This window comes from Pseudorca crassidens, chromosome 14, assembly GCF_039906515.1.
Source record: "Pseudorca crassidens isolate mPseCra1 chromosome 14, mPseCra1.hap1, whole genome shotgun sequence".
Lineage (NCBI taxonomy): Eukaryota > Metazoa > Chordata > Mammalia > Artiodactyla > Delphinidae > Pseudorca > Pseudorca crassidens.
In genome coordinates, this window is record NC_090309.1 from 76,990,036 (window position 1) to 77,007,826 (window position 17,791).

Consider the following 17,791-nt stretch of genomic DNA (forward strand, 5'->3'; position numbering starts at 1 on the left):
CCTTTCCATGAAGCCTTCCCAAATCTTTCCCACTGCTTGTTCATTAATACTTATTCCTCCTGGGACTTCCCTGGCAGTCCAGTGGTTAAGACACAGTGCTCCCAGTGCAGGGGTTGTGGGTTCGATCCCTGGTCAGGGAACTAAGATCCCACAGGCCGCGTGGCGCAGCCAAAAAAAAGAAAAATAATAATAATCATTCTTTTTGCCATTCTTGTGGCACATAACTTGCTCCTTTCTTTACTACTTTTGTCTTCCTTGCGTTTCATTTAGCTATTTGTGGTTTGTTTTCTTAATTATTTTACCATGTTTGGAGGTATAAAGTGTGTTAAAATTAAAGTGGAAGAGTTATGTATTTCTCCCTAAGGAAAGTTATTTGATCAATGTCATGTCTGAAAATAAGTGGCATCTTAGAATTAAGAATATAGTACATTATTTTCGCTACAAATTGTGTAATTCTTGAGTGTGGGGACCATGTCTTTTTTAATCTCTTGTGTCTTTTAGATAAGTAACAAAAAGATAATACAATAGAAATTAGAAACTTTTGAACTGAATGATTATGAAAATGCTACATATTTAGACTTGTGGCCTACACTTAAAAACAAAACATAGAAGAGGGGTATATAGGCTTTTTTTTTTTAATTGAAGTATAGTTGATTTACAGTGTTGTTAGTTTCATGTGTACAACAGAGTGATTCAGTTATATTTATATATATATATTATTTTTCAGGTTCTTTTTCCTTATAGGTTATTATAAAATATCGAGTATAGTTCCCTGTGCTATACAGTAGGTCCTTGTTGGTTATCTATTTTATATATAGTAGTGTGTATATGTTACTCCGAAACTTCTCTAATTTCTGCCCCCTCTTCCTTTTTAGTAACCATAAGTTTGTTTTCTATGTCCGTGGGTCTGTTTCTGTTTTGTGCATAAGTTCATTTGTATCGTTTTTTTTTTTTTAGATTCCACATATAAGCAATATCATATGATAGTTGTCTTTCTCTGTGTGGCTTACTTCACTTAGTATGATAATCTCTAGGTCCATACATGTTGCTGCAAATGGCAGGAGTATATAGGCTTCAATGCATACATTAGAAAATAAGTTTCTATCTGGGAACCATAAAAGGAAGAGAATAAACCCAAAGAATTGTAGAAGGAAGCCAAATAATAAAGATAGAAACTGATGTGGATGAAATAGATGACAAACATATAGTTAAAAGAGTCAGGTTATCCCAAAATTTACGTCTTTGAAAAGACTAATAAAATTGATAAACCTCTGAGAGGTTCATCAAAAAAAAAGGTAAAGAGAGAAGACATAATAACCAATATCAGAAAAATAAAATAATCATAAGAGGGTATTCGGAACCAATCTCATGTTAAGAAATTGGAAATTGTAGACAAAGTGGACAAATAACTAGAACAATGTAACCAAACACACTCAAGGATACATAGAAAATCTAAAGTTCATTACCATTAAATCAATTGAGTAATCAAAAATATTCCAAGAAAATTCCAGACCAGCACAACTTCAGTGGTGAATGATATCAGGCATTCAAGGAAGAAATAATTCCAACAATTCCAATTTTTAAAATTCCAGAGAACAGAAAAAGAGGGTGTTCTTCCCATGCCATTTTATGGTACTAGCATTATCTTGATATTAAAACCCGTCAAACAGTGCAGAAAAGGAAAATTGTAGGCTCATCAGACTTATGAACATGGATTTAGAAATCCTCAAATATTAGCAAACCAGATGTAGCAATGTAAAGCAGGATAATATATCATGAACAAGTTGGTTTTATCCCAAGAATGCAAGATGAGCATTAGCAAATCACAGTGTAATTCGCCACATTAAAAGATAATAATCATAAGAACTTCTCAAAAGATGCAGGAAAAGCATAATAAATTTATATATTGACTTTAAAAAAAAAAACCTCTTTAACAGTTATGAACCAGAAGATAACGTCTTTAATATGCTGGGGAGTCAGGAGGGAATTAAACACCCTACCCCACTTCCCAAGGATGATAGACTTTGCTATTTATAGGAAATACTTGGAAGTGTTCCATCTAAGACTGGGAATAAGACAAGGATTTCTGCTAACGATACTTCTCTTCAACATTGTATTAAAGAGCCTAGCCAGTATATAACATGAGAGAAATTCTAGTAAAATGAAAAAGTTCTGTAAATAGAAAAACACAACTGTCATTTGCAGAAAATATGATTGTATTAACTGAATCTGCAGATAAAGTATTAGAATTAATGTGTTTTTGTTAAGGTTTTTGGATATAAAAATCAGGTTAAAAATCTTTCTGTTAGGGCTTCCCTGGTGGCGCAGAGGTTGAGAGTCCGCCTGCCGATGCAGGGGACACGGGTTCGTGCCCCGGTCTGGGAGGATCCCACATGCCACGGAGCGGCTGGGCCCGTGAGCCATGGCCGCTGAGCCTGTGCGTCCGGAGCCTGTGCTCCGCGACGGGAGAGGCCACGACAGTGAGAGGCCCGCGTACCGCAAAAAAAAAAAAAAAAAAAATCTTTCTGTTAACCAACAGCCTTTTCTTTTTTTTTTTTTTCCCTGACATGCTGCGCTGCTTGCGGGGTCTTAGCTCTCCAACCAGGGATTGAACCCAGGCCCACGGCAGTAAAAGCGCTGAGTCCTAACCACTGGACTGCAAGGGAACTCCCAACACCATAATGTTTTGAAATGAAAAATTTGAAGGTTATTATTTACAGTAGTCAGAAGTACCTAGGAATAAGTCTAACAAAAAATGTGCCCAGTTTCTATGGGAAGCAGCTTTGTTTAGACATTAAAGGAGACCTAAATAAACAAACCATTGGGCAACTCAATATTTTAAACATGCCAGTTCTCCCCATATTAACCTGTAGTTTCAGTGCATTTCCAATCAAAAATCCCAATGGGTTCTTTTGGTGGTTCTTTTTGACAGCTGATACTAAAATTTAATGAAAATGCAAAGAGTCAAGATTAGCCAAAACATTCTTAAAGAACAAAAGTAAGTAGAAGGACTTGCTCTGTTCTAACTTACAGAGTAAGATTTACTCTAAAGCTGCAGTTGAATTACTACATGGACAAACAGACCAGTGGAACAAAGTAGAGACCCCAAAAGTGAGATTCCCAAAAGAAATGGCCACCTAATTAATAGCAAAGAAAGCAGCAAAAAGCAGTAGGGAGGAATGAATGACTTGTTTTATAAATAAGATGAAATAAAGAAAATTGATGATTTGGGCAACAAATTGAACCGCTGCCTTATCCTGTGTTCAGTACTCAGCTCCATTTGGATTTTAGACCTAAGTGTGGAAAAGTGGAATTTTAAAGCTATTAGAAGATGATATAGGGAAATTTTTTTGTGAAAATAAAGGAAATAATAAATTTGAACCCATTACTTCAAAAGTCACCATAAAGAGAATCACAGGTCAGGCTAAGAATGGAAGAAGATATTTGCAATACATTAAAACAGTGAAACACCTGAATTCAGCATACATAAAGAATTATAAATCAATAAGAAAAGGCAGACCAATAGGAAAATGGGTGAAAGAGACTTGAACAGCTGTTTCCCCAGAGGAAATCCCAGTGCCTAATTAGCATATGAAAAGATGCTCAGCTTCCTTATGGGGAGAGAAAATCAAAACCACAACAGAACGCTTCTGCCTGTCTTTCAGATTGGCCAGTTTTTAAAAGTCTGACATTATCAAGTATTACTGAAGTCATGGAGCAATGGGAACTCTAATACCAAGGTGGTAAGCATGTAAATTTGCACAACCACTTTGAAGGCAGCTTGGCATTATTTGCCAAAGTTTGAAAATACACATGCCCTTTGGCCCAGGGTGTCAACTACTAGATATATACCTTAGATTAGAGAAATACGTATACATAACACACCAGCATACATATACAAAAATGTTTATGGCAGTCCTGTCGGCAGTGGCCCCAAACTGGCAACCGTGTAAGTGTAGAATGGATAAATTCATTGTGGTGTTTGTCCAATGAGGTGCTACACAATAATGAAGATGGAAACTAGAAGATCTCTGTATAACCACATGGATGAATCGTACCTAAAATTTTTTAAATAATTCAAACCAAATGATTGTTTAGAGAGAAGCGTTTATGGGAAGTAGAATGTGTAACTCTAAGGGAAAGAGAAGACTGGTAGAGCAGGGACTTTCGAGAGGTGGGATGCTGGGCAATTTTCTGTTTCTTGGCTTGGATGGTAGTTATACTTTTTTGTGTTGTAGTCATTATGATGTACTGTTTTTTGTACTTTTTATGTGTTTTATTTCACAATAACAATAAAAATTTTTAAACACCTAAATATCATGCTCTGCTAATCAAGTACATTTTCTGGTTAAGAAAAAAATTACTCTCAGCCCCCTTTGTGTAGCTCGCCTCTGGTCCTTTTTTTACAGCAAAACTCCTCAAAAGCATTTCTGTACTTGTTTATTGTTCTTCCATTCTTTACTGAATTCACTACAGTTTGGCTTTTATCCTTACCAGAATGACTTCCATGTTGCTAAATTCATTGGTCAGGTTCTCAACTCTTAATGGCTTTTAGTAGCATTTGACATTGTTGATCACTCAGTGTTTGTTCAAATTCTTTTTTCTTTGGCCTCCAAGAGACCAAATTGTTTGAATTTTCTTTCTTTACTGGCTATTTCCTCTTAGTCTCTTCCCTTGTTCCTGCTCTCTGCAACCTCTTAATGTAAAGTACCCTCAGGCCATAAGCCCTGCCCTTTTATTTTCTTGGTGATTTTGTCCTTTTTTAGCTTATACCATCCTTACGTTGACCACTCCCATATTTATAATTCCAGCCTGAACCGCTCTTCTGAACTCTAGACTTGCATATCCTATGTGACAGTTACAGTTGGATATCTAATAATCTTCTCAAATTCATCATGTTCACTCCATGAGGAGAGGGCTTGAAAGCTTTACATTCCCTCCTAGGTTTTGCCCGATGCTTCTCTTCATTTGGCTGGACCTCCTAATTCATATCCATTGTATTAGTAAAATGGTAATTGCGAAGCAGAATTACTGTATTTAATTAAAACAGCCTTTTCATGTGAAAGTTTTGGTCTTAGTGGGAAAAGTAGTGTTTAAATTTAAAAGTATCCAAGGCTGCCAGTGCAGTTTTGCAAGTGGTCCTCAGACTTTTGAGCCTGAGTCTTTGTTACTGTATAAGACAGCCTTTCTCAGCCTGCGTTCTGGGAGAGAATAAGCCCTATTGCCTTGAAGTATCCACGGTATATATATATAGTTAACTTCTCTCCCATGCATCTTGAGTGGTACTTACTATGCACCATCCTTGAGAGAATTGGCAAAATAGTCAGTTTTCTGTTCGAAATAGTCATTTTCTATTCTGTGGTTCAGATGAGGAGTCCCTACTGAGAAGGTCTATGAAGAGATAAACTTCACTCACCTGTCGTTCTGAATAATGCAAATTGTCACCTGCCTTGTGGTCATGGCTGTAATAAAACTAATGCCTATGTGATTTTCATTCAGATTGCAGCTTGAGAACCTTTACAAATTGACTGTTAAACCTTATGATTTTGAGTTATCTGTTTATATCATGATTTAATTTTTAAAGGGCTGCTTACAAATGAAAATCTAAGGGAATGCTGGTAATGAGGCACTTGGTTTAGAAATTTACTAAAATTGCATAATAAATCGTACAGCATTCTCCCTCACTTCCCAGTAGTCTTTCTATCCATTCTCCTCTTGGGACAACTGACTAAATGGTAATAACTTTCAAGCATCAGCCCTTGATTACCTATGGTTTCAATATCAAGGAATATATCTCATCATTTTGTTGTCCATAAGTGAGAGGCATCTCTGTTAAAATTTAGGAAAAAAATTTACTTGTGCTTTAGTACATTTTCATATATTTAGTAATACCTTCTCAGCTGTGTTTGCTTTTATATGGTGACTAACGTTTTTATATTAACAGTATAAATAGCTGTGTTGATTAAAAACACAAATACGGGGGAAAATAAATACATGTTTTCTATAATGTTTTCATTGGTAAACATTTATTTTGATATTATCTAGGCTATCAAGTACTAACTCCAACTGCCTATTATGATCAGACTGGTGCCTTAGTGGTTGGCCCTGGAGCAAGAACTGGCCTCGGAGCTCCAGTTCGATTAATGGCTCCAACACCTGTTTTAATTAGTTCAGCAGCAGCACAAGCTGGTAAGTGTAACTGACATTTTCAGGGATAATATTTTTCTGGTGTTGTTTGAGATGTTTCAAAAATAGAAAATGGTTTTCTGGGTAGTTTTAAGAAGTGTCTGAAATTTAATTTACAGCAGCAGCAGCAGCAGCTGGAGGAACTGCAAATAGTCTCACAGGCAGCACAAATGGTCTCTTCCGGCCACTTGGCACTCAGCCACCACCGCAGCAGCAGCAGCCGCAGCAGCCAAGCACTAATCTGCAGTCGAATTCATTTTATGGGAGCACTTCTTTGACTAATAGCTCCCAGAGCAGTTCTTTATTTTCTCACGGACCTGGCCAACCTGGAAGTACATCTCTTGGCTTTGGAAGCAGTAGCTCTTTGGGTGCTGCTATAGGCTCAGCCCTCAGTGGATTTGGCTCATCAGGTAAGTTTCTTTTTAAGATGAGTGTACTCTGCTAAGTGGACATGAGGTATATGTATTTGTTTTTAATATTAATATAAACAGTAATAGCTTGTGGTATAGAAAGGACAGGAATAAGATACTGGTTTATTGGTTTAGTTTTGTAGCTGAAAAACCACCTCCTGTAACATTTAGGAATGCTTAACTCATTTCAAGCAGTCCATGCTTTACTCAAATATAATATATTTTCCCCTGGCTTTAAGAACTATATTACTGTAATTTTTGTTTTAGTAAGGTTTGTTTGGGATAATATGTATTATGCTAATTACTAGCTCTTCCCTTTGCTCTATAATATTAATGTTCGAGGAAGTAAATATTTTTGCCATCTTAAGTTTCTGGTGTCTTAAAATAATTTTTGTGTGCTCATCAGATGATTTATTCTTATTAAATGCTAACGGTTGTTAATGATCTCTATTTGGTATAATATATAAAAATAAAATATGATATAATGTTCTAAACAGAAACCCCTAAGATAAATATGCCTATCTTTATATTAAACAACTTAGCCTTTATCACTAGAAGTTCATTTAAAAGGACTTTTTTTCCCATATCCTAGTTTTATATATAATCCTTAAGAAATCCAAATTTTAAATAGCTTCACAAAATAAATAATTTACCCACACAAACTGATTTTGTAACTGAGGAAGAGCTGAAATCAGAAGAGGCCCGCACTGACACCCTGTTGACACACATTGTATTATCAGTCTCTGGTGTTTCCAGAGTATTCAGGAAACAGAGGAAAAACAGCTTACTCTCATTCTCTTGGTACAATTGACAGCCTTTTCTTTATGAGGGGCAGGGCCATTTATTCACACCTCAAGAGGTTTTTTATTCCTCTCATGTCCTTGAGTCTTAAAATCTGGTTCTCATCTGTTTTCCCACCACATTAAATTATATTCTTTTCTGGTGTGAAAAATGGCAAAACTAACACATGCCAGTCATTACTAACTGTGCTTGCCAATTTTCTAAGACAGTATCTTCTGAACTTCTTGAACATTCATATTTATAAATATGATGGTCTAGAACAACTATAAACTTTTAGGTGCAGAATGCTTTTTTGTTACAATGAAATACAAAAGGCAAATATATTTGCCTAATACAAAATTACCTAAAGAAATGGGCATGGGAACTTCTGAGGAAAAGTCTAGTGAACATAAAGACTGTTTAGTCTTAATTTTCCTGTTTGATTTTTTTTCATTCCTTTTGGAGCTTAGTCTTTTTATCTCTCGCCCAAGTGCCCCCATAGACTCATTTTTTTGTTTCTAACACAATTGACAAGTATTTTCCCCAGATAATCCTAGATTGCTGGAGAAAATCAAAAGAACATATAACTTTATAAAAAAAAATTTTTGTGTGGAAATAACTAGTTTCTATAGATTGTAGACCCTAAATAATCCAGGAAAAATAGAGAAAAGACTTGATAAATCTCGGTCTGGTATAGATTTGTAGGAACTCCAAATTCCCATTTGTCTCTTAGTTGTTAAGAGCCTTCCCCCTGCATTCAGAAACTGATGAGCCATCAACATTTTGTTCTCTACACATGTCCCCTGCAGATGCCTCTTTCCCCAAAACTAATCATCTTCGTTCCTCCCTTATTTATGAGCATTGCTTACTCCATTCTGATTTCCAGTTTGGGGTACCTCTGTTTTACCTTGCTTCAGAGGACATTAACAGTTGCCACCCCTAAATACCAATAAATAACCTGTCATCTCCCTCCTCTTGGACATTTTATGAGCGTTCATTCAAGTGCTGCACTTAGGTACTCTTCGAAGTCTACCCATTGCCTTTTTACATTATGGCAATTCCATACCTATATGAAAGCTAAAATGTAATGTGTTTATGTGCTCATGTACACACACAGTAACATATACACATTCTTTTACCCATATGATGAAATTATTAATACTTAGTAGTGTTAAATACCCCAGTTTATAACTCAGCTCACCAGGAAGCTTAGCCATTGTAATAAAGTAATTAAATCACCATTTCTATGACCCATTAGAATGTTCTTTTACAACTGAAAGTTTGTAATTTAACATTTTGTCCACAGTTGATAAATGATTAGTGACTCCACTGTCTAGCCGCTTAGATATTTTAGGTATACTTTGTTTTATATTTTGTAGTCATACTGTTGCAGATAATTTAGGCATATAGTAAAATTTAAGGAGCCAGTTTGTTAGGTTTAAAGTAAAGCTATTTCTGAATTACTTTTAAATGTTCGGCTTGGCTTTTCCTTTTTAGAGGAAAATAATATCGCATGTGTCAAAACTATGGTTTCTTTGATTATTTGCCAGGGGAATAATAGTGCTGCTGCTCTCATTAGAGAGCTGTTGTCTTTTTCCTTGTCATATAAATTGTTTTCTGAAATAAATAGGAATTTTAAATGTAGCCATGTTTTAGAAAAATCACTTTGACAGTGTCCTTTTAAATTAGCATAGTTAATATAGCCATTGACAATTTTGCCAAAACCATTCTTACAATAGTGTTTATTTTTTGCTATTAAAAATGCATATAGTTACTAGTATTTCCCTGTAATATATCTTAAAAAGTGAGAATTTCAATAAAACATGATCAGTCTTCCAGAAACTGCACTCACTGGTTTAAAAGATTGAATACTGTTTATATAATATTTTGCTTAATACAGTAGTGTGAGCCTGGTATTTTTCCTTTATAGAATTTTAAATTTGGTAAAACCAATGTAATTAAGTTTCCTATCTGTATTAATAAGCTTAACTTGGTCTACCATCATGTGCTCTGCTTAATTTTTCTCTTTAATCTGTACCCTTATGATCTATTTATAATTGACTTGCTATTAGAAAACCACAACCTAATAGAAACTTTAAAATTCTCTTGAAAAGAATTACCATATTGGTCCGAATATAGAGCTTGTCCTTAAAAAACTTGATAGGTTAAGAAATGTATTATGAAATTATTTTGGATATAAAGGCTTCAGTTTAAAAAGGCTTAGAAACAGTAAAAAACATACTTGAAAATACGGGCTCTAAGTGAGACTTATGAATTGGGAGTTTTGGACAACCCTTTTAAACACTTAGTAAAGAATTTGATTATCCAAATATATGTTGATTAACAGCCAGATCTTGTTGCTTTTCTGAGCATGCATAGCTACATGGTAATGTGAACCTACCATTTTTTTATGATTTTATGAAGTACAAAAGAAAAAAACTAGAAGGTTAATAGTTGAATTGGGGATTAAGTGAAAAACAAAAAAAAATTGGTATGTAGAACAATAAGGGATGTGATATAATTGTATACCATATAAGAAAAGAAAGGCTGATCAGTCTTTACTTGAGTAAGGGGCTCATGAGGCCAGAAATAGAATCTTAGGAATGGAAGATCCTGAGGGGTAAGTGAACACATGTCTTTGGTTGATAACAGTAATGAGAGCTATCAGTTTTCTAAGAGAAAGTTTGATTTTTCCATATGTATTTTGTAACTTAGTTGCTGAAGGATAGGGAGAATGTGTAGTGTGAAAAGTACTGAGGAGTTAGCTGCCATCTATACTTCACAGCTGACTAATATTCGGGCCAATATGGACTTTAAAGGACTATGGTTTGAACACAAGCTGGAAGCCAAATCAAATGTGAATGGTGAGGGAAATGTATTAATATTCTGTTTATCAGTATAATCTTTTCTTGGCATTGGGTTGAAGTCTAAGAACTTGGTTCCAGAGATTAGGATACTACCAAAATTTAACCTTATTGGAATTTAATCTCTAGCATATCCTAAAGCAGACAACTTACAATTTCAGGGTTTATAAATCATACCAGGGTATTAAAGCACAGTAATCATATGTGTCAATGGTAAATATGTGTGAAATAATGAACATATGAGTGACTGCTCTTAAATATTTGGTTATTTTCTTGGGGTGCATTTATACCCTTTTATGATTAATAAGTTAGTATGTATAGTTATCACAGTAATTATCTTCTCTATAATGTTTCTAAAAATAATTATTGTGATCACTTCTGTTATTTCCCAGCAAGAGTTGGGGATAGGTTTTATTCAGTTAACACTGTATGTAATTAGGGTTTTTTTTATTTCTTCTTCAGTTGGCAGTTCTGCAAGTAGTAGTGCCACAAGGAGAGAGTCTCTATCTACTAGCTCTGACTTGTACAAAAGATCTAGTAGCAGCCTAGCACCCATAGGGCAACCATTTTACAATAGTCTGGGATTTTCCTCCTCTCCAAGTCCAATAGGCATGCCTCTGCCAAGCCAAACTCCAGGACATTCACTTACGCCACCGCCATCACTTTCATCACATGGATCCTCATCCAGTTTGCATTTAGGTAAAAAAAAAAAACCAAAACCCTTTTTATTTGTATGTATACATGTGAGTGTGTTTGTGTGTGTGTTTTATAATATGTGTAAAATATTTAATGTTGGATAAAACATGCCAAATTGCTTTTGCTTATAGATATTAGCCTTTTGAAAAAGTTCTACTTTTGTGAAAATTCAAAGTGAGGGTCTAATGTACAGTAAGGTAAAGACCCGTATTGTATCTTATGTTCCTTTTATGAAATACAGTGGTGTGTTTTTTTTCTCGTCTGTGCTTTTGATTTGTGTGTGTTTTAGATCATCTGAAAAGTCGATTATTTATACGTGATAGTGAAAGAAATTTCACGATCAAATGTTTGTGCACACCATATAAAATGGATAAGTAATAAGAACCTGCTGTATAAAAAAGTAAAATAAAATTCAAAAAAAAAGTTTGTGCACACCAAAAGCAATCATTAGTCACAAAGTTATTGAATTTAAATAATTTAGTTTAGTATGATGGTTTTTGCTTTGGCCTTTGAATGCCTGGCCATTTTACCACAGGGTTATATCAGGGTATATGAATTGAGTATGTTTGTGAGTTAGAGAATCTTATTATGTATGGGTTTGGTCCATGTAGTTCTCTTACTTTTGAACACATTGTTTAAGAAAAAAAATGTTCTAGGCTTGCTGTACCCTTGAAATCGGAACATTTAGAACTTTGGTTTATATCTGTATATTAAAATTGCCCCCACCCCAAGATTATTTGAATTGGTGGTTACCTTTTTCCCACTCCAGGAATTATTTAGCCATGTAGTTAACAGTATATTTTGAAGGGTTTTTGGATATCAGAGGCTGTGTATGAATCCGTCCCTGTCTCTTCAAAGAAAGTATTTTATTAAAATTAGATTTTGGATTTTTGTAATTCTAGTCATTTCAGCTAAAACTGAGAGATTCTATTGCTGATTCTTATGTGCTTAGGAAGATTTAAATCAGCTTGTGATTTAAAAAGTAATGTTGCTTTTGTAAGCAGATATATTATAAATTAGTGATTATGTTTGACCCCGCCATCCCTATCATAAGGCTATAGTTATTTTTTCCTAAAGCTCAGTAATATAGTGAGTGTCCATGTAACAAAGGAATATTTTACAGTGATGATCATTTAGATTTATGTTATTACAAAGTGGGCTAGATTTCTTTTTTAAAGACTGGTCCTCCACCCCAAATTCTGGGCCTTTGCTCTTTTTGGGGATATTGACTGTATACAACCAATTAATTTATTTGAGTGGGGTCCTAAGATCTGCTTTGCAGCACTGTTTGTGTAAACTTATCAGTTTTTAGCCTACCACTTTCCTTCATTTATCTTTTCTTAGTCATAGGAGCTACTCAATTCCTGATTTTTATTATTTCTATTCAGACCCATTCCTACAACTCCCATATAAAACATGCCTTTGAGACTTTGAAATTGACACCAAAATTTGGAACAAAGCAAACCTAAAAATAGCCTTTCGTAATAGTTTTGTGTTTTATTTGTTAAGATTATATTTGTCGCGTCCTGTCATTTTTTTCATAGATAAGTTTCCGATCAGATTTCTGTCAACTGTTACTGCTTACGTTGTGCTTTAGTGCCTGTGTAAATGGCATTAATTATTCTACATAGCTTGTTTAGAAATTGGTTTATAAATGACGTTTTAGATGTCTCTAATTAAATAGCAATCTAGATTTTTTTTTTGACTATAAAGAACCCAGGCATATAGATGCTTCTAGAAGGAATTCTAGTCAGTTATGAGAAGTAATCATCGTGTGGGCCAGCAGTTCTACATTGTAGCCTGATACTTTTGTACCCATGGTTTAAGCTAAACTCCTTAGTTTAGCTTCACCTTGAAATCTAGTATTTCTAAATCTAGTATTTATTTAATCTAGTATTTAAACACACCTCTGATTGAAATTGTCTGTAGATTATTTTCTTTTGTGATTCCCCAGTTTCTTTTAGCTTTAGTCATATTATGACTAGCAACCTGTTTGTTAACAAGGAATAGACCCTGCCAAGTTGAAAATAATTAAGTAGATTTCATAAATTTGCTCTTTGTGTAGTGTTCATGGAAATAATCTATCTTTCGTTTTCATGTCATTGAATCACGATGCAAGACTTACATGCTCTCTGGTCTAAAAAATATATTTTTTAAATTGTATATCCCCGAAGTGGATTTCTTCATGAATCAAGTTATCAAGGCTGCTGATTGATAAAATACCTATGAAAATGAATTTGCATAGCCATTTAAAAATAATCTTACTCTGCTCACATGTTAAGAATATAATATCATAAAATAGGGATAAATTCTCAGTTTCATTAGAATTGGTTGTAATTAATTAGTTCCAGCTGATTTTCTTATGAGATTTTTAAGACATATAGCCATTGTAGTTATTGGTAGGCCTGGATATCGATATTCTTAAAATATTGGATGAAACAGGTAACTTTTTTTTTTTTTTAAACCACCTATGCCTTTGCTCATGCTAGTTACTTGATTCACAGAAAAGTGAATAGCAACATTGTGTGCTTCTGGCTTTCCAACAAAGATGTTTCATTTTTTAAAAAATAGTTGTCGTTTGATCAACATAAGTATTTTTAGCAGGATGACCAGTAGTCACTTTGTGATTGAAGAACAAGTATTTCAACTGATGGATTTTGGTTGTTCATTTTTTTATAACCTAAAATATTTTTGTTAAAATTTGCAACCTTGTTGCTTTTTAAATATATTGAAGTCAGAAACATGAGAAGTAATTTTATCTTCCATATTCTAGTGTGAAATTTCTAAGAGATAGAGATTCCTTTTTTAAAAACAATTATAGCCACAAAATCATTATCACACCTTTTAAAATTTATAAATTCTCATTACTCTAATTTCCCTAATTGACTTAAATGTCTTTTTACAGTTGTTGTGTTTCCATCAGGGTCCAAATAAGGTCCGTCATTTGTTTGATGTCTTTTAATATGGAACCATTTCCCCATCCTCTTTTTTTTTTTTCCTTCACATTTATTTGTTGAAGAAACTTTGTCCTGTTGAATATCCCACATTCTGGACCTCGATGGTTTCTTCTCCATGGTGGTATTTAACATGTTCCTCTATTCTCTGAATTTCCTATAAAGTGGAATTTAGGGGTTTGATCTGGTTGTTTGTTTGCTTTGCTGTTTGGTTCTGTATTTCTGCTGCACCGTATCAGGAGACACGTCTGGTTATTTCCTTTGTGAGGTTGTCTGCCAGATCCACCTAATGGCTTAGCAGCCTTTGATCATCACCTAAGTATTTCTTCAGAGGTTGCAAAATGGTGATGCTCTGTCATTCCTTTTACATTTTTTAGCTGGAATTTTTCTATGGAAAAGAACTTTCATCAATTGTGAGGTTACCCTAAAATATATAGTTCATATAGGAGTCAGGATAATGCTTGATTTCTTTTCCTTTATTTTCTGACCTTGGGAAATGAGAATTGAGAATGAGAATGAGTTGATGCCCTAGCAACTTCTAAAGGTGACTTGCAGGGTTTTTTTGTTTTTGTTTTTAAATCATCATTGTTCCCTATAGTGTAAATTGATGGATTTTAGGATAGTTATGTTTCAGTCCATTGCAGACTGGGAGATAACACTTTTTATACCTTTTCTTGATGCTAAAATATTACTGTCTTTGGCCATTTGGAGTCCCTTCAGATTGGTTCCCACATTGACTACAACTTGTTAAAAGCAACACTTAAAATACTGATCAGAGAAACAAGTGGAAAAGAACAAGGAAGGAGAACAACTTTAAGATTAGTGGTTTTTATCTTGAAATGCAAAGAACTATGTCAAATTCTGGGCTTCAAGTTCAGCCTTGAATATTAAGTGAATTATTTTCTCATGTTATACTGATGTATAGAGTTGGGGGGAAAAATCTTCTACCTGTAGTTGTTTTTTTAACTCTTTATGATAGAAGTCAGTCTCTTATTTTGAGATACGTTACTCCCAGTAAAAGAAGATTAAATATTTCAAGTATTATTTAATTCATCTACCTGGAGCTAGCTAACTAGTTCTTTCCTTCCTTGTTTCCTTTCTTTTTCTTCTTTGAGTAAACGTTTAAAATATGTTAGTGATTTCTTATTTACTCTAATCTTTATGCTCATAATAGATTGATATGGAACTTCTTGGGTATAAAGTAGCATTTTGTGTTTTTATTTGACTTAGGGTTTGACAAACTAATGGCTTCTTCCCTTGTACCTCTTCATTTTTGAACTGGCTTGTTTTTTCTTAAGAAAAGGGTGATAAAAAGTCTAATTCCAACTTTGAATTCAGTGAAATTAGTTAATTCAAAGGTGGCTGTCAGTTTTGAAGATTCCTTAATGTCATGTATTCAGTAGTCACATAGTGCTTTAACTTGCATTAGATTAAAAAACTTTATAACCTATCTTCTCTCCTAATCACAGAAAATTTTATATGAAACATAGACATGGTACTGTTAACTGTTAGAGTCATTTTCCCTGTTCAGTAGTAGTTAATCTGTTGAAATTGCTGACCTTTGGCAGATTTGGTCATCCGCTTCTCTTAGAATGAGATGTTTGAGAATTAAAACAAGTATGGCCTAATTGGTTGTAAGGCTATGTGCGGTTTTTCTGAGTTTCATATATGGTCTTAAAGCAGAAAACAAAATAAATTATTTTGAAGTTTTCATTGAAAGTATTATTATCCTTTAAGTAGCAAGTTACCTGTAACTGAATAGCATTTGATAGTTTTGTAAAGCACTTTCATATTCATTATTTCATTTCATCCTAATTGTTAACATAAACTGGCTGAGTGATCTGCCCATTAAAGATGAGACAGTTATAGGTCATATGAGCCCAAGAGACTTGCCCAAACCAGTAAATGGCAGAACTGAAGCTAGAACACTGTTCTGACTCCTGATACTATCTTTTCTTTTTCTGTTCTGCTATTCTATAATGAATTGAACAATTTTACAAAATATATCAATAACAATATTCTACTCAGCCTCTCAAATTTAACCTCACAATGGTGTAGGTTATGTGTTTTTAAAATGTGTATATAAGATTACTAGACTTCTAGATCCCTTTTTCAGTTATTCTTGAGATTTATAGAAAAGCTCTTATCTACTGTATGAAATAAGAATATGTGTTACTCATAAGGCAGGCCACTCAGGGACTGAATATATGTTGGACAACAGGACTGAATAGATAGGACAACATACTCAGCTCTCAACAGAATATTATTTACAGGTTCTCGTGGTGTAAATGAAATCACTGCTTCAACCCATTGGTGCATCGAAAAGTCATTTATTTGTTGAAAAGTATGAAATATGTTGTGGAAAAGTTCTAAAATTATTGTGTGGAAGAATTTATTATTTTATGTTTCATTTCTGTGTACAAATTCATTAGTCTTAGTTCTGGTTTGGGGTCACAATGATTAATTTTTGCCCTTATGTTTTATCCATTATCCTCTAATAATGTTATCTATGACTTTGTGCTTCTAATGCCTGAGAATGTTTTTACCAGCTAATTCAGTTAAGGTAATCTCAGATTTGAGACTAAAAAATACTTGGATGATTCGATTCAGTGGTTTACCATACCAGAATCACTTGTAGTGCTTGTTTAAAATACCTAGAATGAGGAGGTGAACGATTTGGAAATTTGTGGCAACAGTTTTTGCTTGTCATCATGATTGTGGGGATTCTGTGGACATTAAATACCCAGCAGCCAGATGCTAAGCTTTTCATTTAAAAAGGATTATCCCACTGAAATTTCCAGTAGCACTCAGGTGAAGAGAGACACCTTGGGACAATTCATAGTTTATAGAAGGCGTTACTCCAGTTCACACTTCTTTGTAACTCATAATTCCTGGATCTCTAGTGTGTTATATGAGCCTTTGATCTTGTCCCCCATCATCTCCCTAATGGATTTCTTTCTTCCTGCCTTGTTTCCTTCTATTGACCTGAAGTCTGCTTGTGCCATTGCATTTTTGAAAAAAAGCTTATGGGATGAGAGAAAATAGAAAAGTCTGGTCTCTTACTGAATATGTTTTTAAATATTTTTTTCCTTGATATGTATTTTGCAAATTGGAGGCATTTATTTAATGTTGTTGACTATAATTCTGTATATCATTATTTACTATCATTTGGTTGTTTTACATTTTATTCACTGGCTCTACCTTTCCTTCATATTTGCATTTCAGCTCCTCCCTCAATTGTTTCTCTACCTTTCCTTTTTACTGATATCAAATAAGTCTTCATGTGCCTTAAAAACAATCAAGAATTCACCAAGAACTTACATCATTGCACTGTTTATACACTAAATAATGTGCATTAAGTAAACATAGGATCAAAAAACTAACTCTTAAAATATAGGCAGATGTGCTTCATGAGAGATCTGCAGCTTTAGCCAAATAACCTTTAAAAATGAATGCAGCATAGCTCTCATGGGGTAATACTGAAAATTGACTTATGTTTAGAATATTTTTACATGAGACTGTTTCCTTAACCAGGAATAAGTCCATTGGAGGAAGGGCAAAATCTTTACACTGTAAACCATAAAAGCACTGACTGAAGTTAAAGAAGGCAAATAAATGAAAGGACATATCATGTTTGTGGCTTGAAAGACTCAGTATTATAAAGATACCAACTGTCTTCTAATTGATGTATAGATTTAGCACAATCTCAATAAGAATTTTTCAGGCTTTTTTAAAGAAATTGATAAGCTGATTTATTTAATATGAATGGGAAAACGGAGCCAAGAGTAGTCAAGACAGTCTTGAAGAACAAATTTAGAATTTAATAACTTGGCCAGATATCAAACTTATTAAAACTGCAGTGGTAGTTTTACTAAACTTGTGGTATTGGCACAAGGGTTAG

The 17,791-nt window shown here is 34.1% G+C and overlaps 1 protein-coding gene across 11 annotated transcripts in view; it reads left to right on the forward strand.

Annotated features, from left to right (window-relative positions):
- The window catches only part of PUM2 (pumilio RNA binding family member 2), a 92,577-nt gene that overhangs the window by 52,622 nt on the left and 22,164 nt on the right, over positions 1-17,791 (forward strand). For 8 of the 11 annotated variants that reach the window (XM_067703617.1, XM_067703618.1, XM_067703616.1 and 5 more), the window contains 3 exons: positions 6,046-6,189; positions 6,306-6,596; positions 10,703-10,939. In XM_067703617.1, coding sequence (XP_067559718.1) covers positions 6,046-6,189; positions 6,306-6,596; positions 10,703-10,939 — 672 coding nt within the window. The remainder of the gene's footprint in view (positions 1-6,045; positions 6,190-6,305; positions 6,597-10,702; positions 10,940-17,791) is intronic. The other 3 variants (XM_067703624.1, XM_067703625.1, XM_067703620.1) reach the window with 2 other exon arrangements.